This window comes from Podarcis pityusensis (genome assembly GCF_964106645.2).
Source record: "Podarcis pityusensis genome assembly, chromosome: 12".
Lineage (NCBI taxonomy): Eukaryota > Metazoa > Chordata > Lepidosauria > Squamata > Lacertidae > Podarcis > Podarcis pityusensis.
This window is the reverse complement of record NC_138037.1, coordinates 47,709,150-47,731,933: the sequence shown is the minus strand read 5'-3', so window position 1 is coordinate 47,731,933 and position 22,784 is coordinate 47,709,150. Positions and strand designations below refer to the sequence as shown.

Here is a 22,784-nt window from a genome sequence, read left to right as displayed (position 1 = left end):
ATTACTGGTACTAGGCGACTCAGTGTGAGTTGTGTGACAAGCACCAAATTTGAGAGGATTAGTGGTGTGGCTTAGAATGTATTGTGGGATCAAGGTGACTGAGCTTCCATCTAGTGCTGTTGACGATACTCTTGTCTGTTACAAAACTGCTTATGTTATTTAATTCTATCAGTTTTCTCTTTTAGATTGACATGTTCAAATCAAACTTGGTTAGACTCAAAATGTTTCCAGTGATCAGACAAAAAGTATTCCCATTGTCATTTAGTAGTATAGTGCAGCCCTCCCCAACCTGGTGCCCTGCAGTTGTTTTGGACTACAACTCTCACCAGGAATGATGGGAGTTGTAGTTCAAAACAGCTGGAGGGCACCAAGCTGGGGAAAGCTGGTGTAGTGAGACAGTACTAGGGCAGTATGTGTTTACAGTATGTGTTTACAGTGTTCTAAAAGAATGTCTGGGATCCAAGCCACTGTATCTGTTATTTCATATTATTTTGTAGTAGTTGTGCTGTACTTACTGTTTGAATGTTGTGAGCCACTTTAAGCACAATTTTGTGGGAAAGTAGCATAGAAATAAACACATGTTGTTGTTGTTGATGATGATGATGGGCCTCTCTGAATCTAGACAATCTTTTGAGATTTCATAGCTCCAAGAAACCCTTTCTAAAGGTCAAAATAGGTGAGATGTGGGAAACCTGGGATCAGATCTCCAGGTGTCTTTTTTAAACTTCCAAGGTAACCATCACATCAGGGGAGTTGAAGTGGATCAGAGGCATGGCACTGGGGGGGGGGGGGAAGGATTAAGGTATGCTGCCCCCCCCCCCGCAAACATACAAAGGTTTTCTCTGTACTGTTTTCTCAATAGAAATCTCTTTTTCTCTTCCATCCCTCCCCCCCAGTTGCTATTTGCTTCAGTAGTAAAAGCAGATGGGTCTATACTGTAACTGTATGTTTCCTCAGTGGGGTAACAGTAACTTGAAGAAGGGAGAATTTAGATCAGGAAATGGGAACATGGGCAGGTAAGGGGATAAACTACTCCAAGTCCTGTGCCATACAGGCTGGGACTGGTGCAAATTGGAGTCCATCTTATGGATGGCCACAGGTTCTTCAGCCTTATTCTATAATTTAACAAATATATCAGAGATCCAGTCATGTCTCATGTAGTTTGGCTAGGTTCATGTTCTAGAACACACCCTCAGTTAAATCAGGGGACTGGCTAGACTTATAGGCCCCCTCCCTCACCGTTGCTCCATATGAACTGAGAGTGTAGCCTAGTAAACATTCAATGCTCTTTTGCAGCCGTGCATTGCAGAATGCGATCAGTTATGGTGGACAAATGGAACTCCAGATAACCTTCTAAGGAACTTCAGGAGTGTCCAGAATACAATTTGCAAGTCTCCTCCGGTAAAACAGGGGACTTTAGAAAGTATTAATCTTGTGGCCTGATCTTTTGTGCCTTTGTTGTTGTTGTTTTTTAAAAATCAAACTGAGATCAGTGAGATATATTCTCAAATGAGTGTTGACAAGAATGCAGGATCAGTCTAGTTTTTCCCCAGCAGTTTTTTATATTAAAAAAGAGCCATCAAGTTGAACTGATATTTTATTCTATAATCATATAGGAAGTTTTGAAACCTGTAAGCGAAGCAATCATATGTGGGGATGCCTAGTGCAGTCGGTCAAGCTGTGGCCTACTGAAGTTGACGAATCAAGTTGGAGTAGGCTGCATTGGCTTTCATCGTTTCCATGGACACTTGCCAGTGAGATCATCCTGTGCTTTGAGCAACAATCATTGTCTTCTGAAGACAACAAATTTGAAAATCAGCTGAAAAGTTAAACAAAAACAACACTATCATTATTTGACCATTATTTGACCAAACTGCGGGAGGCAGTGGAAGACAGGAGCGCCTGGCATGCTCTGGTCCCATGGGGTCACGAAGAGTCGGACATGACTAAACGACTAAATAACAAAATCATTGTTTCTCCAAAGATAAGCAGACCCTTAACAGTACAAATTGATTTGATGCAGTTTTGGCAAGATGAGCAACAAAATGACGCACACAAACACACACACGCTTTGTATAAGTCAGCTTTGTGGTTGCAAGTAGAAAGGTTATCACATGCATGATTAAATAGATGCACATATGCAGTGAATATGTGGGCTTCAAGGTCTGGGATGACTATTCTAATCCAAGTTGTCCTTTGTGTTTTTATCCAAGTAGTGGATTCAGAGTTTTTTTGTGGGGGCGAAAATATGTTCTTCCTAATGAAGAGAGTGGATGTTAAATCCAGCCAAGACTTCCAAGACTGATAGGAAAAATTCAGACCAGGTCTTCATGAGTCAGTTGTCAGAAAAGAAATACACTTGTTTGGAAATCAAATTTTCCAGTGAAAAGGGCAGCTTTTTCTGGCGTATTACAGATGGGAATTCCATTTATGGTAAACCAAAAGCTAACTGTTCTGCGTAATGTTTCCCATGGAAGACATAATTATTATTTTTAACAGGGAAAACTTTGTTGTTCTTGGTTTGTGTTTGAAACAGTATCCTGAACTATATGTTAAAAGTCGTTTTTGCTCTGCAGCCAAATCCTCATACATTGCTATTTTGGCTGTTCATGCCGTTTAGTGTGCTGTATTCAACCACTTTTTGTTGGTAGTTTGGGCTCCACCACAGACACTAAGCTAGTATGAATCAATATGTTATGAATTCCCACTAAAGATGAAAATCTAAGTCCTGTATTTTGTGTTGAATTAGAATGGGCTAGCTTTTAAAAATGGAATGTGCTAGTAAATCAAGAGACTTAAGAATTAACACAAATAGATGTTTGTTTTGATAAATAATATATATCTCATTTACTTTGCTGAACTGGGACTGATGCTTCCTTTCTGCAAAGAAGAGAATACTTGGTTCCATGTATTGTTAGTTTTTTAAAGCTAGAAAATCTGAAGCGATGCCAGTTCTTCAGAAGAGTTATAGGTTTTTCTGATGCAGCATTGTCAGTCTTAACTAGTGGCAGCATCCCAAGGTTGCGGTATATGCAAATCTTGCTCTTTGACTTACCGTGGCTTGCAATGAGGTGGTAAAACTGCACTCATGCATAATGCATGCAAACAGACTGCATTATATCTCCATCCACTATTTTGTATCTATGATCTTCTGGAGATTGGGACCAGGGCAGGACCTATATCACTGAGCTCTGCTGCTTGTTTAGTCTTGCAGTGTTCCTATAAACTAATAGCAAACATCTGAGTGTGCACCCTTATGTAGCTAAAAGGGTACAGTCTCATACCCTCAAACATTTCTCTGATGAAAATAGGGACGTCCCTTTCCATAATTATAATTTTACTATTTTATGCCCCACATATCTTACTGAGTTGCCCCAGCCACTTTGGGCATCTTCCAACTTATATACAAACATAAGGAAACATTAAACATTAAAAAAAAAAACTTCCTTTGTTAAAAAAAACATGTAAAAAACTGTTGCCTTCAGATGGCTCAGGGGGCGGATAACTCCATACCTGCCAACATTTCTCCAATGAAAATAGGGATGTCCTAAGGAAAAGCGGAACATTCTGGGGTCAAATCAGAAACTGGGAAAGCTTCTCTAAATCTGGAAAATAGGGACACTTGAAGGGTCTGCAGTCTATATTCAAGAGGGAAAGAATTAAGCCATCACATATGTAAGGATGCGAAGTTGTCAAGATCGATTCCGATGTAAATTGTATGTCATATGATCTTAATGTAAATCAGTGTAAAATAGTAAACTTTTTTTTTTTTTAAGAAAGCTTTGGGGAACCCCAATGCTTGCAAAAATGCCCAAAAAGTTTAAGAAAAAATCCGGAGGAACCCACTTCTCAAAATAGCACAGTGAGGACTACTGTAGTCATATTTAACGGTCATGGAATGCTGACTGTTTGGGGCAGGGGTGTGGAAAACTGGGGTGGGGGAGAGGGGAATGGCATGTTGGTTTTATTTATATTTTGATATTTTAATGAACATTTAATGCATTAATGTGAGCTGAGATACTTTGATTAAATGGAGTACCATATATCCTGGAAAAGTGCATGGCTGACTGGCTGGAACTCTGGACAGGAGCATTTTAAGCTGCAGCTTTTGTTTCAGGTCCACTTGCAGCACTCTGCAGAGACCACAAGGAGCAGCCAAAATCAAAGAGGCCCCTTCTTTTTGGCAAGTGTGTCACCTGTTGTCCACAATATGAAATAGTGCAGCTCTAGGAAACTTTAAGCCGTGATGTGGTTTTGACTGGCCTTCTGAGCCAAGCAACAGGCAATGGTACTGTTTGAGCTTCACTGCTGCCAGCTGGGGAGAACTTTGCCATCAAGACTTGAGCCTGTTCCACCCACCCCATCCTTCAAAGGCCTAAAATTTAAATCTGAAGAGAGGCAGTACTGGAATGACTGGATTGTGCCTGCTGTTTCTGGGGAAGGTGGCGAGTGAGTGGAGAATCTGGTCTGGCCATACCTCGTAAAGAGGAATTGTTCACATATGACTTAGGAATGGAGTATATATATGAGTTCAGTCAACTAGTAGCTGTATATCCAAATCTGTAACTGAGGCATCAGTTGCACAACAGAATGAAGTTGTTGGCAATGTAATATTATAATGTAGCAATGCTAATATTTGCTAGATCCTGCTTGATTTATCCTTTTGTGTCCACTCTGATTAATTCTCCTCTGGGCACAGAGAAGCGATTATGCAGGCAAGACACAATTCACCATACAAAGAAATACCTGCTCTCTTCTTTGTCTAGAAGGCAGTGATACGCAGTGATATCTTTCTCCAGCTGTGTTTTAATGGACAGCAGAATTTCACGATCCCTCTGCTGCTGCTCAGTCTCCGCTCGGATTTCTCCTACTTCTGCTTCCAGCTTGGTGATGACAGAACCTAAATTCTGAAGCTCTATGTCATGCCAGTGCTTGGCATCATAGAGGGAGTTCTCCAAACCTCTCTTCTGCAAGGACAACAAAATCCTGTTGTAAATATATATATATATATATATATATATATATATATATATATGTAATAAAAATGCTAATACATATTTTTGGCCTGCCCAACTTGTGCTCTACCAAGGTAAACTCAGCAGCTATGTAGTGTGGCCTCATATGATAAGACAGTGGAGGGCTGCATTTGGTGGTTATAAGCTGGGGAGGTCCGGTGTAGGTTTTCATAGGTGAGAATGCTGACGTTTGTAACCTTGGCATGTGGAGTGGGACACCTGAACCGTGTCATCTTTCTTTCTTGACAATAGCTCCACACACTAGTTGGCCAGTAATTTTGGAAACTTTGGCCATAATTTTGGAAACTTGAGAGAGGTTAACAAGTGGTGTCTGGAACACTGAGAGGAGCTGTTGGCAATGAGGAGCATGTGTACAAATACTTGAATCCACGTTATAGAGGCTCTGCAGAATGCAACCATTTTGACAGAGGCCTTGTTTGCATGCAACACTAAGCCAAATCGTAGCTTAGGGAGAACAAGTAAGCATGCAGGTATCCAGACAGGTATTCTCCTGGTCCTACTATTGCTATGCTACCCAAAGGTAAGCCATGGTTTGGCTTAGCATTTTGTGTGAACCCAGCCTTGTTGGTTTTCCCCAAACAAACCACAAGCAGTAAACTGACCACAAATTGGTTCAGCTCATGGTTCATTGTGAGCAAGACATGTAATTAATAATAATAATAATAATAATAATATTAATAAAGTGATAAAACATCAAACATTAAAAACTTTCCTAAACAGGGCTGCCTTCAGATGTCTTCTAAAAGTCAGATAGTTGTTTATTTCCTTGACCTCTGATGGCAGGGCTTTCCACTACCGAGAAGGCCCTCTACTTGGTTCCCTGTAGCTTCACTTCTTGCAGTGAGGGAACCGCCAGAAGACCCTCAGAGCTGGACCTCGGTGTCCGGGCTGAACGATGGGGATGGAGATGCTCCTTCAGGTATACTGGGCTGAGGCAGTTTAGGTCAGCACCAACACTTTGAATTGTGCTCGGAAATGTACTGAGATGTTTAAATGCAGTTGTTTTTTCTGGGGGTACACAGGTACGCATACCCCTAAACATTTTGTGAATCTAAGTTTGGCCTCATTGAGGGGCAGTATTTCAATATTAGAAATCTAAGAAAATGAGAGTACCCCTAAACATTTTTTTAGAAAAAAGCATTGTCTCTAAATGTAACACTAAGCCACACTGTGGCTTTGCTTCAAGTGGTGTGGCAGAAGCAGGACTGGTGGAGGAGTGAAGCAGCCACAGTTTTTGCTTTGAGTACCCGCACACACGCTCTTTGTCTTTGGGCATTGTGTTTGTCATTGCATGCAAACTGGGCCACAATCCTGAAAAGAACCAAAGGGGCATTACTGATTTCAGTGGAAGAAATTTAAACACTTGCTTAATGCTCCTACTGGAATCACTGGTAAACAGTTATAAGTCAGCTTTCCAGCTTGTACCCTAAGTTTTATAGCTATAAAAACTGTTTTGAAAAGTGGAGTTTTCAAGCCTTGACGTCCACAAGAAGTGTGTGGTTGCAATTATAATGGATGAACAATGGTTTGTTGAACACATTTGAAAATGTCAGCTGCAATCCTATGCACATTTACTGGGGAATAATTTCCATTGAAATCAGTGGCTTCTGAGAAATCATACAGAAGGATTGCACTGATTCTCTTATAGCATAAGATGTCAAACCCATATACAAATAGGAATCTGTTCATCCTGGAAACAAAAGCCTTGCACCTATAAACAGATACCATTTCTCATTTCTGACTCACCAGAGTTCTCAGTGATTCAGTCTCTGCTTGCAGGCTTTGGATTTTGCAAGCTGTTTCATGAAACTCTACCCTCAGGGATTCAACCAGTTCCTCCTCTTGTGTCCGTACAGATGGTGCTGTTTCTGTGGCTAGCTGACAACATTTAACAGTGACGAACGGGGGGAAATGCAGATTCTTATTTGCTGTTCTGTTATACCAGGCATCCCTAACTCGGCCCTCCAAGTGTTTTGGGACTACAATTTCCATCATCCCTAGTTAACAGGACCAGTGATCAGGGATGGTGGGAATTGTAGTCCCAAAACATCTGGAGGGGCCGAGTTTGGGGATGTCTGCGTTACACAAATATATACAATTCAAAAGCTGCTGGGATTTTCAATCCATCACTTTCTCCTCCGTTTACAGCATATACTGGTATATAAATATTACTCTTGGTTGACAGTGCTGATTGGAGAAAATGGAGGAGAGCGTTATTTCATGGAGTAATTTGGGCAGTATTATTTTTAAGCTTCCCACACACATAATGAATGGGCAGTCCATGCTTGGTAAGCCTGGCTTTATTGGAGAGGTGCTCCATCTCCCTAATCATTTTACATTGCAAGCCTATGCATGTCTACTAAAACACAAAGCCCATTGAGATAAATGGGACTTACTCCCAGACAAATGTATATAAGATTGCAGTCTTAGTTACTCTTACCTTGTTTTGTTCTTACCTTGGTGTGGAGCAAGGCGCCAGTCTCAGTTCGGTTCCTTTCAATATCTTTCTCCCAATGAATCCGGATTTTTTCCAGTATGTCATCCAGGCCTGTTCCAATGGGAGTATCTAGTTCTTCCAGTGGTGAGACAGCAAGCTGCTTGTAAAGCATCCTGACATCCTGAAAACCACCCACATAAATAAATGGGCAGCACCCATTGAGTTTCTAGCAAAAGGAACAATTTCCATTGATGCAACTGGGTAGACATCATTCGTGGCTACTGCAGCCTTACTTGATTTCTCGTTTGTTTTCTACAAATAGTCACTCAAATGTAAATGCAGTACAGTCAAACCTTGGTTCCCGAACACCTCCGATACTGTACATTTCGGTTCCCGAACGCTGAAAACCTCGAAGTAAATGCTTTGGTTTTCAAACATTTTTCGGAACCCGAACGTCTGACGTGGCTTCCACTTGAGTGCAAGAAGCTCTTGCAACCAGTCAGAAGCTGCGCCTCGGTTGTCGAACGTTTCAGAAGTCGAGCAGTCTTCCAGAATGGATTACGCTCGACAACCAAGGTTTGACTGGACGTGGGAAATAGCAGTCAAACATAACTAGTAAGCATACGGCTAGTTAATGCATGAAGGGGTTAAGATCACAGAACTCAGTTAGGAACTCAGAGGTGACAGGGGAAGTGAAACTTTTTCTCTTCCTTTCCTCACTCTTTTCGTGCCATGTAACTGACCAGGAAGGATGTGTCTGAGCTTGTTCCAAGCTCAGACTGCATGCTTGAAGCTGTATTTTGTACCCAAGAGTATTCCATGTGTGTTCTCCTTGCTGCTAAAACAGTGCATGAATCAGACCTTTGGATTTTGTAAGTAAAGCTTTTAAAGTGTGTGGTCTGTTCATTGCCATAGGGTAGTGAGATAGGATCAAGTGCTGTTTGCAAACTAAATGGGATATATAAAGGGCTCTAGCAGCCTATATTCCCCACGCTGTACTACTGCTTAACTCTGTGATTGTTTTAAACTTTGCTGGGGGCGCTCTCCCGCTGGGTCAGATCTGTTTCCCCCCACAAAACGCTCGTATTCTGATTGGAATTACTGATGGTGTTACTGTTCACAAATAGCTATTTCTAGAGCAAAAGCTGTTTGGTGACAGAGAGAGCTCAGTTTTCAGGAGGAACTTTGTTTAGAATTGCTGGAAATGAAATTATTTTCCTCCTAGCCTGTGATAGACATGGCTAGTTGATGTAGAAAGTGTTTCTCATGGGAAGTCTGTGGTTTTTGGTTTTTTAAGTGTATCTGGGTCATTTCACGGGACCATCTTAATTCCATCAACCTTGATGACTGTGTTGATGATGAAATAGTTACCTAGGTGCTCTGCCATAGCCCCAGATTCTAAAGTGCAGTGCAGTGCATTACTGTTCATATATTATCAGAAGTAAGCAACATTCAGTTCATTGGGACATACTTCCAGGTAGTTGCATATAGGATTGCAGCCTTAGCATGCCATTGTCACTGGGATTTTTTGTATCCTTTGTCATGGCCTACTAAACTGAGGGAGTCTGGCATGGCTGCTGTGTGGTGTTGGGATGTGTTTTATATATTGTATTCATGCTTTTACCAAATTTTGCTGTTTGCCTTGGGAGGGTTTTGCTGTGAAAGATATCATATAAGTAGGGATGTTGGAGAATATTGTCAGAAATAGAAGCAGGAATGGAAATTGCCACAATTTGCATGTTTGTTGAAGGTAAGGAATGGAAATCACACAAATAAACACCAGCGGTATTCATTGCCATATTTTTTCAGTCCACAATTTTTATATAAAAATTATGTTATTTTTTGCATTCTTGACATTTTTCTTCCATTGAAATTATGTAATTTCGATGAATGCAGGACAGGCTAGAAATCACAGCCTCCTTGCATTATGTAGAATTCTTTAGATATTTCAGCTGGTATGAATAGGAGATAAAGAATTCTTTGCAGGATCCATTCCTTCTGTTTCCAGTCTGCTTGGTAGAAGGCTTTTTAATTTTTTTTTTTTGTTTAAACTAGAAGCTAGTAGTCTGGGTTTCCATGCTGGCCATGGAGAAGCATACCCATACAGAAGCACAGGGTACTAGCCCCCTGGAATAGTAGTAAAAAAATAAAGTTCAGACTAATAACTTTTGTGGGGAAATTTACAGGGCTGTTTTTAGCCCCTATGGTTTTATGAACAAGAGGCAACCTTGCATACATAAAAACCTACATTTCTGTAGAGAGAGCACCCCACGATCAAGGTGTTTCCAAGGCAGCATGTAAAAGTTAAGCTTATCAGTGCACAAAAAGCTTAACCCCTTGGGGAGAGCAGAGGCTTCATAACCTGAATGTAGCTGAAGTGGTTTTTTCCCAGATGTTTGGCTATAAGGTTATATGAATGTGGACTTTCACGTATGTTTAAATGGCACTGTGTCACACAGAAGTGAAAATAGCAAAGTATGTCAGAGCCTGCTTATTGTTTTGAGATAAAGGCATTAAGTTAAGCTTATGCAAAAAACAAATACAAAACCCACCAATTAAGAGCCCTGCACTGTGACATTAATCGCAAAGTTCAACAATAAACACTATTTTTGGCAGAAGTTAGCCTTTGTTTGAATAGATGCCAGTGAGTCGCCTAAAAAGATATATTCTACACATGTGCTGTTCTCAGCTCCAACTTACCTCTTCATGATTCTTTGACAGTAAAGTTAATTCTTCTTTCATGTTTTCGATCTGGCTCTCCAGATCCACCTTGGTCAAATTAGCATCATCAATCACTTTATAGAGAGAATTAATTTCATCTTCCACTGCCTTTCGGAACGGTTGCTCATTTTCATACCTGCAGAAGAAATGGACAGGACGTTGGGACACTGCAGCCCAGAGCTCAGTCTTCTGGCAGATGCGTTTGTTACAGGGATAGGAAACCTGTCACCTTTCAGATGTTACTAGACTCCAACTCCCACCCTCCCCACCTGGCATATCCAGTGGTGATGGGTGTCTGGGGGGTGGCAGCCTGGGAAGAGGGCAAATCCTCTGACGCAAACACCAAGTTGTGAAACTCCCTCCTTACAGAGGCATATCTGGTTCATTCGCTATACAGTCAAACCTCGGTTGTGGAACGTAATCCGTTCCGGAAGGCCGTTCGACTTCTGAAACGTTTGACAACCGAGGCACGGCTTCTGATTGGTTGCAAGAGCTTCTTGCACTCAAGCGGAAGCTGCGTCGGACGTTCGGATTCCGAAAAACGTTTGAAAAGCATTTACTTCCGGGTTTTCAGCATTCGGGAGCTGAAATGTACGATAACGGAGGCATTCGGGAACCGAGGTTTGAGTGTACAGTGGTGCCCCGCAAGATGAAAAACTCGCTAGACAAAAGGGTTTTGCGTTTTTTGAGTCGTTCCGCAAGACGAATTTCCCTATGGGCTTGCTTCGCAAGACAAAACGTCTTGCGAGTTCTTGCGAGTTTGTTTCCTTTTTCTTAAAGCCGCTAAGCCGGAAGGATTCCCTGTCCGAGCTGCTTCAGGTCGTGGCGGATTTTCTCCTGGAGACACCTAGTTTGGTTGTCCTAGGGGATTTTAACATCCATTCCGACACGACCTTACAAGGGGCCGCTCGGGACTTCGTGGAAAGCATGGCCTCCATGGGGCTGTCCCTGAATAAGTTTGGCCCAACTCATAGTCATGGACATGCCTTAGACCTGGTGTTCACCTCTAGTGACGTGGGTGATCTGACACTAAGTAAAAGTGAAACAAAAGAAGTGCCATGGTCAGATCACTTCCTGGTGCAACTGGACTTCTCTGCGACCCTTCCCCTCTGCAGGGAGGTGGGACCAATTCGGATGGTCCGCCCCCGCCACTTAATGGATCCAAATGGTTTCCAGAGAGTGGTAGGGGATGCTTTAGCCCATGTTGATGGCCTTTCAGCTGATTCCCTGGTGGCCCGCTGGAATGCGGAGTTAACCAGGGCTATCGACTGTCTGGCTCCAAAGCGCCCTCTCCGATTGCATGGAGCCCGGACAGCCCCGTGGTTTTCTTCGGAGCTGAGGGCGATGAAACAATCGCTGAGACGGCTAGAGCGTCGGTGGCAGAAAACTCACTCCGAATCTGACCGGACACAGGTTAGAGCTCAACATCGAGCCTACCAAGTGGCAATAGCGACGGCGAAGAAGACTTTCTTCACCGCCTCTATTGCATCTGCAGAAAATAGTAGCAGGAGACTCTTTCAGGTGGTTCGTAATTTAACGGAACCACCTTTACCACCGGGGCATTGTAAAGACCCCAAGATCTCCTGCAACGATTTTGCAAAGTTTTTTGCAGATAAAATCACTCATATTCGGAAGGAGCTAGACACCACCGTGGGAGCAGGGCCAGGGCGGGAGAGTGCTAGAGCTCTGTCTGGTCAAGTTGCATGGAATCAATTTCAATCCGTTACCCCCGAGGATGTGGACAGGCTGCTTGGACGCGTGAAAGCAACCACCTGTCTCCTTGATCCTTGCCCATCCTGGCTAATAAAAGCAAGCCGGGAAGGGCTGGGCGATGGGCTCTGCGGGGTGGTGAATGCTTCCCTCTGTGAGGGAACATTCCCAGATCCGCTGAAAGAGGCGGTCATTAAACCGCTTCTTAAAAAACCATCTTTAGACCCGGCCAGTATGGCCAACTATCGCCCAGTCTCAAATCTTCCATTCTTGGGCAAGGTGATTGAGCGCGTGGTTGCTGAACAACTCCAGGCACGCCTGGAGGATGCAGACCATTTGGATCCCTTCCAATCGGGATTCAGGCCTCACCATGGGACTGAAACTGCCTTGGTCGCGCTGGTTGATGATCTCCGGCGAGCTAGGGACAAAGGTGAGAGTTGTTTCCTGGTTCTGCTGGATCTCTCAGCGGCCTTTGATACAATCGACCATAACAGCCTTCTGGACCGTCTAGAGGGGCTGGGAGCTGGGGGCACTGTTATACAGTGGTTTCGCTCCTTCCTCCTGGGCCGTGTTCAGAAAGTGGTGGTGGGGGATGAGTGTTCAGACCCCTGGGCCCTCACTTGTGGGGTGCCTCAGGGTTCCATCCTCCCCCCCGATGCTTTTTAACATCTATATGAAGCCGCTGGGAGAGATCATCAGGGGATTTGGACTGGGTGTCCATCAATATGCAGATGATACCCAGCTCTACCTCTCTTTCAAATCAGAACCAGTGAAGGCGGTGAAGGTCCTGTGTGAGTGCCTGGAGGCGGTTGGAGGATGGATGGCGGCTAATGGATTGAAGTTGAATCCTGACAAGACAGAAGTATTGTTTTTGGGGGACAGGGGGCGGGCTGGTGTGGAGGACTCCCTGGTCCTGAATAGGGTAACTGTGCCCCTGAAGGACCAGGTGCGCAGCCTGGGAGTCATTTTGGACTCACAGCTGTCCATGGAGGCGCAGGTCAATTCTGTATCCAGGGCAGCTGTCTACCAACTCCACCTGGTACGCAGGCTGAGACCCTACCTGCCCGCGGACTGTCTCGCCAGAGTGGTGCATGCTCTAGTTATCTCCCGCTTGGACTACTGCAATGCGCTCTACGTGGGGCTACCTTTGAAGGTGACCCGGAAACTACAATTAATCCAGAATGCGGCAGCTAGACTGGTGACTGGGGGCGGCCGCCGAGACCACATAACACCGGTCTTGAAAGACCTACATTGGCTCCCAGTAAGTTTCCGAGCACAATTCAAAGTGTTGGTGTTGACCTTTAAAGCCCTAAATGGCCTCGGCCCAGTATACCTGAAGGAGCGTCTCCACCCCCATCGTTCTGCCCGGACGCTGAGGTCCAGCGCCAAGGGCCTTCTGGCGGTTCCCTCATTGCGAGAAGTAAAGCTACAGGGAACCAGGCAGAGGGCCTTCTCGGTAGTGGCGCCCGCCCTATGGAACGCCCTCCCATCAGATGTCAAAGCGATAAATAACTATCTGACATTTAGAAGGCATCTTAAGGCAGCCCTGTTCAGGGAAGCTTTTAATCTGTGATATTTTACTGTATTTTTTGTTTCTATGGAAGCCGCCCAGAGTGGCTGGGGAAACCCAGCCAGATGGGCGGGGTACAAATAATAAATTATTATTATTATTATTATAATAGCCGCTAAGCCGTTAATAGCCGCTAAGCTGCTAAGCCGCTAATAGCCGTGCTTCGCAAGACGAAAAAACCGCAAGACGAAGAGACTCGCAGAACGGATTAATTTCGTCTTGCAAGGCACCACTGTATAGCTTTCGGCAAATGCTGAAGACATCTCTCTCTACCCTGGCCTTTGTCATCTGAGATGTGTGTTTTGAGGGACTATCCTATTCTTGTGACTGTAATCAGTTTTCACTGTTCTTAGTACTTAATCTTAAATTGTTGTAACGGCTGGTGGAGAGCAAGTAAGGATGATTATGATAATATTACCAATGTACCACAGTCAAAAGCTCTGTCCCACTGATAGATGGCCCATGAATTGATCCCTTTTGTTAGGATTAACCCCTCTACTATTATTCCCAGTCTGAATCTTTCCCCCTCTTCTCTCTCATATCAATAGAGGAAGAGAAAATTGACCTACAAGAGATTACCTGTCCTTAACATCTTCGGCACAGGCTTGAATATTTTCTGTCTGTAACATAAGCCGGGCATTTTCCATGACTGCATCGCCGACCTAGAACAGTTGAAGCAGTCAAATATAAATAACAAATACAATCTGTATCCGGAACCGGGTCCTTCATTGGACCAGACTGAATTTAATCAGCTCTTGACACCTTGGTGTTAATACTCAGTAGATATCTTGTTGGTTGATATGTGTTAACCAATGGCTTCATGGGAGTCTGTGAAAGCGCTGTGGCAGTGTAGAAAAAACCATTGGAGTATCATGGTGAGCTATTGGGGAAAGTGTCTTGCTGCATGACACAGTTGCCAGAAGGAGTAACTTAAAACAACCTGGAGCTGGATAAAATTGCTATAAATTGTTGTGGTGATTTGGAGGTTTAATCTGAAATCAAACTGGATTTGAGTTTGTTGGTGTCTTTGGTTGGTGTCTCTCTTATATCCTGGTTGTTGGCAAATTGGATTCTAGATTCACAAGGGAAACTATTTTAATGCTTAGAAACTTGGCAAAGTTTTTTTAATATTATGGATTATTATATTATGGATGCATGTTCTGTACAATTTTATTAATACTATTGCTTAATTCAAGTTTGTCGTGGCCTTTGGCTAGAATGATAAGCTTGTGAACTGAAATATGTTGATGATTACCGGTATTTACTGGCATTGTTTCTACTTGTACGTGGCCATGGGAACAAATGCTTAAAGGGAGGGTATCATATATTTATTACAATATACTGTGAATAAGTTTGCATATAGGAATGCAGTAGGTACCATCTTGAGAGTGATATAAAGGGCAGATGGCCAATATGTTGCAGTTTTTCTTCCTCTAACATAATATTAGTTGGAGTGATACATTTGGGGAGGGCAGTGGAATGGCATGGTGTAGGAATTACCGTATTTTTCGCCCTATAGGACGCACTTTTTCCCCTCCAAAAATGAAGGGGAAATGTGTGTGCGTCCTATGGGGCGAATGCAGGCTTTCGCTGAAGCCTGGAGAGCGAGAGGCGTCGGTGCGCACCGACACCTCTCGCTCTCCAGGCTCCACGAAGCTACCCGCAAGCCTTGCGCACCCGGGGGGAGTTCCCCCGCGCGCTCAAGGCTTGCAGGCGGCAGCCTGAGGACGCCCCGTGCTTCGCGCAGGTGTCGGCAAGCCTTGCGCACGGGGGGAACTCCCCCTGGGAGCGCAAGGCTTGTGGGCGGCAGCCTGTAGCGCGGAGCACGGGGTGCCCTCCGGAGGACGCCCCGTGCTTTGCGCAGGTGTCGGCAAGCCTTGCGCACCGGGGGGGGACTCCCCCCGGGAGTGCAAGGCTTGCGGGCGGCAGCCTGTAGTGCGGAGCACGGGGCGCCCTCCGGAGGACGCCTCGTGCTTTGCGCAGGTGTCGGCAAGCCTTGCGCACGGGGGGAACTCCCCCCGGGAGCGCAAGGCTTGCGGGCGGCAGCCTGTAGCGCGGAGCACGGGGCGCCCTCCGGAGGACGCCCCGTGCTTCGCGCAGGTGTCGGCAAGCCTTGCGCACTGGGGGGGGAACTCCCCCCGGGAGTGCAAGGCTTGCGGGCGGCAGTCTGCAGCGTGGAGCACGGGGCGCCCTCCGGAGGACGCCCCGTGCTTCGCGCAGGTGTCCGCAGCCTGCCGCCCGGCGCGTGGGGTGCCCTGAAGCAGAGCGCCCCTCGCGCCGGGCAGACATCAGCCAGCCCCACAAGCTCGGGGGACAGCGGGGAGGCGCAGCGCCGCCATCCCACTGTTCCCCGACCTGGTTTTGGGGGGGGGGAAATAAAGGAAAAAAATTTTCCCTTTATTTCCCCCCCAAAAAAGTAGGTGCGTCCTATGGGACGAAAAATACGGTATTACTTTTTACTGTTGATAGGTATGGGTAAGAATTTGGACTATTTGCATTTAAAGGCGCACCTACATAGTTTCAGAAAGAATATGCAAACTGAAACAACCATCCTGCAAAATTTTCTCTGAATTTTGCAGTGCAGTTCTCCAGCCAAGTAATGTGTCCAAAAAGACATATACCAGTGTGAAGTTTGCCTAAAAATGCACATAATAGTGAAATAATAATAGTGAAAATAACATGGAATTATACATTATATTAGCAGGGATTGTTTTGTAAAATAGTGTCTATTAGGCAAAATTGCATTAAAAAGTTTGTTCTGCTCTGCCGTTAGTGCTCCAACAGCAGTAATACAAAAAAGAGGAATTCCAGATAGATGCTTCTCATGGTCCCTTCTAACTTCACAATTCTATGCTTCTGTGATTCTGCAACATCCAAAGCCCCCCCCCCCAAGTCCCCATAATAGTGGGGAAAATTGCACCAGCCTGGAGCTAGTGTAGTTATTTTCTCCGGTCACCACTGGTCTTTCAGCCTGACTGGATCTAGAGCAGGCAGGATTTTGAATTTGGTGGTTCCACTGCCTCATATTATCCTTTCCCCTTCCTTTTAGCATTGCCCTGACAATGTGGTGCTTGCCATCTGCAATTTCTATAAGTATTTGCATCGAAAACTGTAGTTAAAATAAAATTAATCCTGCTGCCCAAACAATTTGTGTCCTTTAAAACATTTTCATCTATCAAATCCTGCAGCCTTATTTTAAACCCAGTCTTCCCACCTGGGATCCCCAGGGTTTGGAAATATGACTGCAGTAAACTGTGTCAGGATTTTTTAAAAGGGAATTAAAAATATGCATTTTCACACTTTACGGCTAACAAAAATAACACTTACATTTCCCCTGTGTAATACTAACTGCTTCAGCAGTAAACCTCTCTTGGGAGGGGGGGACTGGAATTAGATGGAGATTTTCGTTAATTATTTTTCTCACTTTCTTACTTCTAAACTAGAAGGAAGGCTGCAATTTGTAACACCTTGTTCTCAGGTTCAGAGAGAAGTGCCATCTTTTAATTTGCTGCACTGACTGTACACAGATGTCCTGCTGACTCTTGGGAATATTTTTTATCAAAAAGCTCTCTTTGGACTGTTTAATAATGCAACCAGAATTCAAATCTCATGGGCCAATTCTCTCTCTCTCTCTCTCTCTTGCGTGCATGCATACACACACACACACGAGATTTGTAACAGGAGCTTCCCACAGCATCTAACTATGGTGGAATAGCCCTACAAGTTTTCAGCAACTGCAAACCATTCGCTCACAGGATTCATGCCGTTTCCTGCATGCAGATTTGGCCTTCTGCACAGCTAAGATTGCCAATTTCCTTTGTCTGCATGGATTTAAGAGGTTGTTTGGGGACACATCCACACCATACATTTAAAGCATTATGATGCCACCTTAATCATGGCTTCCCCCAAAGAATTCTGGGAGATGTCATTAAGAGTTTGTCGAGGGTGCTGGAGGTTGTTAGGCAGCCCATATTCTCCTCCCCGAGCTACAGTTCCTAGAGTGGTTTAACCATCCCTCTTCACAGGGAACTTTGGAGATTTGTAGAGGTGAATAGGGGTCTCTGCTCCCTTAAAAAACTGCAGCTCCCAGGATTCTTTGGGGGAACCCATGTCTGCTTAAAGTGGTATCACGCTTTAAATGTATGGTGTGAATGTGGCCTGGGTCAGGGGACAAAACCTAGTGGTTTCTGCCTGTTCTGCCTGTAAAACCTGGTGCAAATTCTGCCTGTTAACCTAAGGGAGTGATGGGGAACCTGTGACCCTGCAGATGATGTTCCAGCAGCCCCAGCCAGGATGGCCAATGGCCATTAATGATGATGATGATGATGTTATTATTTGTACCCCACCCATGTGACTGGGCTGCCCCAGCCACTCTGGGCAGCTTCCAACATATATAAAAACATAAAGGTAAAGGGACCCCTGACCATTAGGTCTAGTCGCGGATGACTCTGGGGTTGCGGCACTCATCTCATTTTACTGGCTGAGGGAGCTGGCATACAGCTTCCGGGACATGTGGTCAGCATGACTAAGCTGCTTCTGGCGAACCAGAGCAGCGCACGGAAACGCCGTTTACCTTCCTGTCGGAGCGGTACCTATTTATCTACTTGCACTTTGACGTGCTTTTGAACTGCTAGGTTGGCAGGAGCAGGGACCGAGCAATGGAAGCTCACCCCGTTGCGGGGATTCGAACCGTCGACCTTCTGATTGGCAAGCCCTAGGCTCTGTGGTTTAACCAACAGCGCCACCCGCATCCCTTATATAAAAACATAATAAACAATTAAACCTTAAAAAACTTCCCTATTTGATGATGGGAGTTGCAACATCTGGAGCGCTACAGGTTCATTTTACAGAATACCCTTTAAAGAAGAAAGCCCCTGCCTTATCCCTGCAGGAAGAAAGCCACCAAACTTAACTGGTTTGTTGAATTGCTTTATTAGAAAATAAAATATATATATACACAGCCTGACTGTTATGCCTCCCTCTTTTCATGTGCCTGTTCCATTGGCACTTTAATTTATTTGTGATAGCTACTATTTACACTGAGTTCTGCTGGTGATTTTGACTAGCTTAAAATCAACAAATTGTGGCTTGCTATTTAATACTTCATTATAGTGCTGTTTGTACTAATAAAATGAATTGTCAGGAATTTAGTATGGTTGTACTGATTGCTGAAACAGTTTGTTCTGTGATTTTGTTAGCTTTGTTTGAATAGCTGCTCTTTTTAGTTGAACTTGACTGCTGTGCAATGTTGTTAGGAGTGTTAATGCACTTATTTATACCTCGAGTCCCTTTGAGTGCAGCATATGCTGCAATAAGGCTTGTAAATCAGCCTTACTTGACTGGTAATGTGTGCCTCTAGAACAGTTTCTCCCTCACTCCATCCCACAACTTCTGGAAGCAGAGAGGCTTCACTCAGAATGTTTTCAGAATATGTAAAGACAGCAATCCAAGCCTCTGAGGATTTTACAGAACTTCATTTCTGTCCAGGCATATTGCAAGGCGGTGGACCCAGAGCAGTGACTCAGGCAGAGACACAACAGGCACCCACCTCTCAGGGCCAGTAATGTTGCTGTAACTCTGCATTGGGGCACAGTGGTGCACAGCAGAGACTGGTTCATTAGGGTGAATCGGGCACTCCCTCACCAACCTCAGTCTGTCTGAGGTTCAGGGGGATGCAGTAACAGCCACCTTCCTCTTCATCAGTCATCCTCCTTTTGTGGCATGGGTATTCCTTATGCATTCAGGATAAACAACATCGTTGGCAATAAAACGCCAGCCCTTATTCCACACCCCCACCCCACCTTCCAATTGAATCTAAATTTACCCCTTTCTGTGGAAAATCAAGTAAAATTTTAAAAGCATTGCCAGTAATAACCCATTTGTGATACCTATGCAGCCCATTTACAGTACAAAGCACTCTTACCTCCCTCCCCGTAGTATTATTATTATTAATTGAATTTATATACTGCCCTATACCCGCACATCTCAGGGCAGTTTACAGGATTGCTTATAGGGCTGAAGCCTTTTATAATAATAGCAATAATAATGAACATTAACATTTTATATACGAACAGGACTGTGTTGAGAAGATGAGTGTACAATGATTTAACATAATTTACAGATAATTGACATCAAATCATCTAGGAAATGCACCTGACAGTGAGATGCTATGGAAGTCTATTCAGAAGCAAGTTCAATTAGATTTATTCTTGGGTTAGTTTAGCGTGTATAGGCTAAATGCAGGCTAAATGCAGAGTTATGATTCAAGTATTTTACTGCTTGCATGGAAAGCGGTCTCTTAGTCCCATCTTAATTAATCCAGAATAATTGAGGACTTTCCTATTTCTGTCTCGTGGGGGTGGAGTGGAGTGGAAAGAAGTGACCGGAGGTTGTGGTGCACATTCCAAATGTGTCCATGGGCCCTAAAAGGTCTGTTTCTCTGACCCCTTAGCCTGTTCACCAAAACATTCCCAAGAAATTGTATTAGAGTAGAGCAGAAGTTTTCAACCTTTTTGAGTCCACGGCTCCCTTGACCAACTGCATTCTTTCTGCGGCACCCCTGTGGGGCTCAGGAGCCCAGTTGTGTCACCCCTTGCCTGCAGAGCTGGCTGCCCCTCACCCCTTTTTGAACACCCTTCCTTGTGGAGTGTTCCCTCAGCCTCCTCTCTTCTCCCTTCTCCTTGGGAGTCCCCTGGTCTCTGAGCTGCCTTCCCGCCCCAAAGAGATGGGCCTGCTCACACTCCCCCACAGGGGCCTGGGAAGCACCCCCTGGCCAGACCCAGAGGCACCATTCGCCTGGGGAGCTTGTAGCCAGGGCTGCTGCAACAAACAGCTGTGCAAGCCTTTGGGAGGCAGAGATGTAAGAGGGCATCAGAGGAAGGGAAGGAAGGAGGGGCAGAGGCCAGTGTTGCCCACGGCATCCCTATCATTCAAGGCACCTCAGGATGCCATGGCACACTTGTTGAAAACCACTGGAGTAGAGGCATCCAGGACTTCACTAGTTCCGCAAGATCTACAAGGTGATCATAGTGCTGCAGCAATGCTGATTCAATATAGGCGTGCCTTCCTAGTGTTTGTAGGGTCAAATTTTTTTATTTATTTTGCCCTTATGCCTCTTGCACTATGTATGATCATGCTTTAATTTCATAAGATATTTGGGTTGTGTTGGGAGTTTTTTTTTTTTTAAGGCAGTTTTATAAAATGGGTAAAAATTTCCACAAATTTTAGATGAAAAAAAGTCTTTCTTTGTTTGCAAAGACCTTGACTGAAAAGTTCCCCTCCATGCTAAACGTTGCGTAAGGGGTGGAAGAAACGCCTTGCCATAAAATAAAATAAAATCGACTTTGCTTTTGGAAAATAAGATGAATGAAAGCAGCAAATACCACTCAGATGGTATTTCCTCGTTACAAACAGCATCAAGCTGGCAATGAGATAACACCACGAGGATAAACTCGCTGTTTTGGCAGCGTTTCTTTCGTAGTTTTGCTCATAAATGTAACGACTGCTCTGAGAATTGGCTGACTACGCCAAAGAAGGGAGAGAGAGCTTTCCATTCTTCCCCTCTTGTGCATGAACCTCCTCAGGGCAATTCCCATACATAATGCATTCCCTACACACACACACACACACACACACACACACACACACACAGTGAAATGATGTTAATTACCATGAAGATAAAAATTAAAATGTGCTAGGCAGGGTAGCTCTACCCTAGCACGAGGCTGCGTTCTTATCATTGGCATCAGAAACTCTTTGTTCTGGTTAACGATTCGTTCGTCTTTGTCTTTCTTGCCAGTTTTCATACTCACTTGGTGGTAGATGGTCTCCCAGCTCTCTCTCAGGGCTCCCCAGTTGTTGGCGCTGGAAGATTTCTTGTTCAGGTAAACACGGATGCGGTCTTCGAGCTCCTGGTTGACCTGCTCTAAAGCTCTCACCTTTTCAATGTAGTCCACCAGGCACCCATTCAGGCTCTCGTAAGATAGGCCCCGTCCTCTTTCCAGCCCCTGGGGCAATGGGACAGTAGAGCAAGAGCTACGGAGGCCTTGTAAGAAGACGCTGCTTATACCCAGAGCTCTGCGGGACACGCGGGTGCCCAGGCTGCTGACACCTCCTGTTGGCACAATTCCCACATAAACCCCCGACGGCCTGGACAGGCTGCCTGCCCCACCGATGCTAACCCTACGGCTGGCGGTGCCCGCGCTCTCCGCTGCAGACGTAGAGGGCTGCTGCCCCAGAAAGGAAGCCCTGCGTCTTGTGAAGGGCATGCTGCTGCTCGGACTGCCTGCACTAAATGAGCAGCCTCTTTGCTACGTGCCCCTCTGCCGCTGCTGCTGCTGCAGCCGGCGGGTCGAGATCTGCAGAGCGAAGCAGGATTTGGAGGGGGGCTCATTATCTGTGCTCTGTCCCGAGAGCTTCTGGGACATTTCTCATTGTCTTTGGCTGCGTACCACAGGCGTGTTTGTTGGGAACAATTGTTCGGGCCTTTCCCCTCGGTCAGCAATCTATTTCATGAGAATGATCTGTCTGTTGCAAGAGCAGCACATGGAAAGGACAATGTAGTCCAGAGCCTCAATTTGGGCTGGGTAGGGGGCGAGGAGAGATAATTTCTTCCATGTTTAAATGCTGCCTTTCTCTGGGCTTCCAAATGCAGGGTTTACGTGTACTGGCATGAGTCCAGCTCACAGAGATGCCTCTTATATGCCAGGAGCAGATCTAGCTGAATTTAAGCGAGCAGCACTGCTTATACCGTCCCATCTGATCCTGAGCATCAAAAGGCCTCCTGGCTGTTGACACATGAATGATCATTTTTGAAAAGTAGAGTAGAAGCTTGAAGCAAACTGGCCTGCTACCACGTTGTGTGTGTGTGTTGCTATTGTAAGTTTCTATGATTGACAGGGACGACCCACCAACCTAACACTTTCACAGTGATAAGAAAGCAATAAGTAAGTGAAAACTGGCCAATTCTTCATTAAGTCTCTTGTCACTTATTTTGGGGTTCCTTCATATTTTTGCTGGTGACAGAGGCACAAAATACATTCCCACCCACATAAATACATTGATCATGTGTGATGAAGGGAACAGGCAGGAGTTGGACTTGGCTCCAAATCCAGCCCTGGTCTTATTTTATGAGTGCCTCACTATCTTTAGGCCTTAGCTCCACATCTCTAAAATGGGAATAACAATCTCCCTCATTTGGTTGTTGTAAGATCAGATACAATGAAAACTGAAAGTGTAGCCTTTGTAAATAAAAATTATAAATAGTACAGGAACAACCTTGCTTGATGAGTCCTAAACCCTCTTAGTTTTG

At 44.8% G+C, this 22,784-nt stretch overlaps 1 protein-coding gene and 1 long non-coding RNA gene across 6 annotated transcripts in view; one reads left to right on the top strand and one right to left on the bottom strand.

Moving 5' to 3' along the window:
* LOC308460043 overlaps positions 1–22,784 on the top strand; it is a 38,229-nt gene that overhangs the window by 3,795 nt on the left and 11,650 nt on the right. For 2 of the 5 annotated variants that reach the window (XR_013978406.1, XR_013978408.1), the window contains exon 3: positions 21,273–21,357. The exons of the other annotated variants lie outside the window; for them this stretch is intronic. This is a non-coding gene — a long non-coding RNA (uncharacterized lncRNA). The remainder of the gene's footprint in view (positions 1–21,272; positions 21,358–22,784) is intronic. 5 annotated transcript variants of the gene reach the window in all.
* BFSP2 (beaded filament structural protein 2) lies at positions 1,585–22,540 on the bottom strand. Its single transcript, XM_080975953.1, has 7 exons — positions 21,286–22,540; positions 14,054–14,136; positions 10,174–10,330; positions 7,493–7,654; positions 6,783–6,914; positions 4,747–4,967; positions 1,585–1,819 (listed from the first exon to the last, which is right to left on the bottom strand). The coding sequence occupies exons 1-7, from the start codon at positions 21,739–21,741 to the stop codon at positions 1,816–1,818; spliced, it is 1,215 nt and encodes a 404-aa protein (XP_080832079.1). The 5' UTR covers positions 21,742–22,540; the 3' UTR covers positions 1,585–1,815.

What these genes read in the sequence shown, in the direction of transcription:
- BFSP2 (XM_080975953.1), bottom strand. Translation starts at nt 21,741, where the DNA reads ATGCCCTTCACAAGACGCAGGGCTTCCTTTCTGGGGCAGCAGCCCTCT. An exon ending in GCCGAAGATGTTAAGGACAG is followed by an intron (nt 10,331 to 14,053) that starts GTAATCTCTTGT and finishes TTTCTTCTGCAG; the next exon opens with GTATGAAAATGAGCAACCGT. An exon ending in CTGAATCACTGAGAACTCTG is followed by an intron (nt 4,968 to 6,782) that starts GTGAGTCAGAAA and finishes TTGTCCTTGCAG; the next exon opens with AAGAGAGGTTTGGAGAACTC.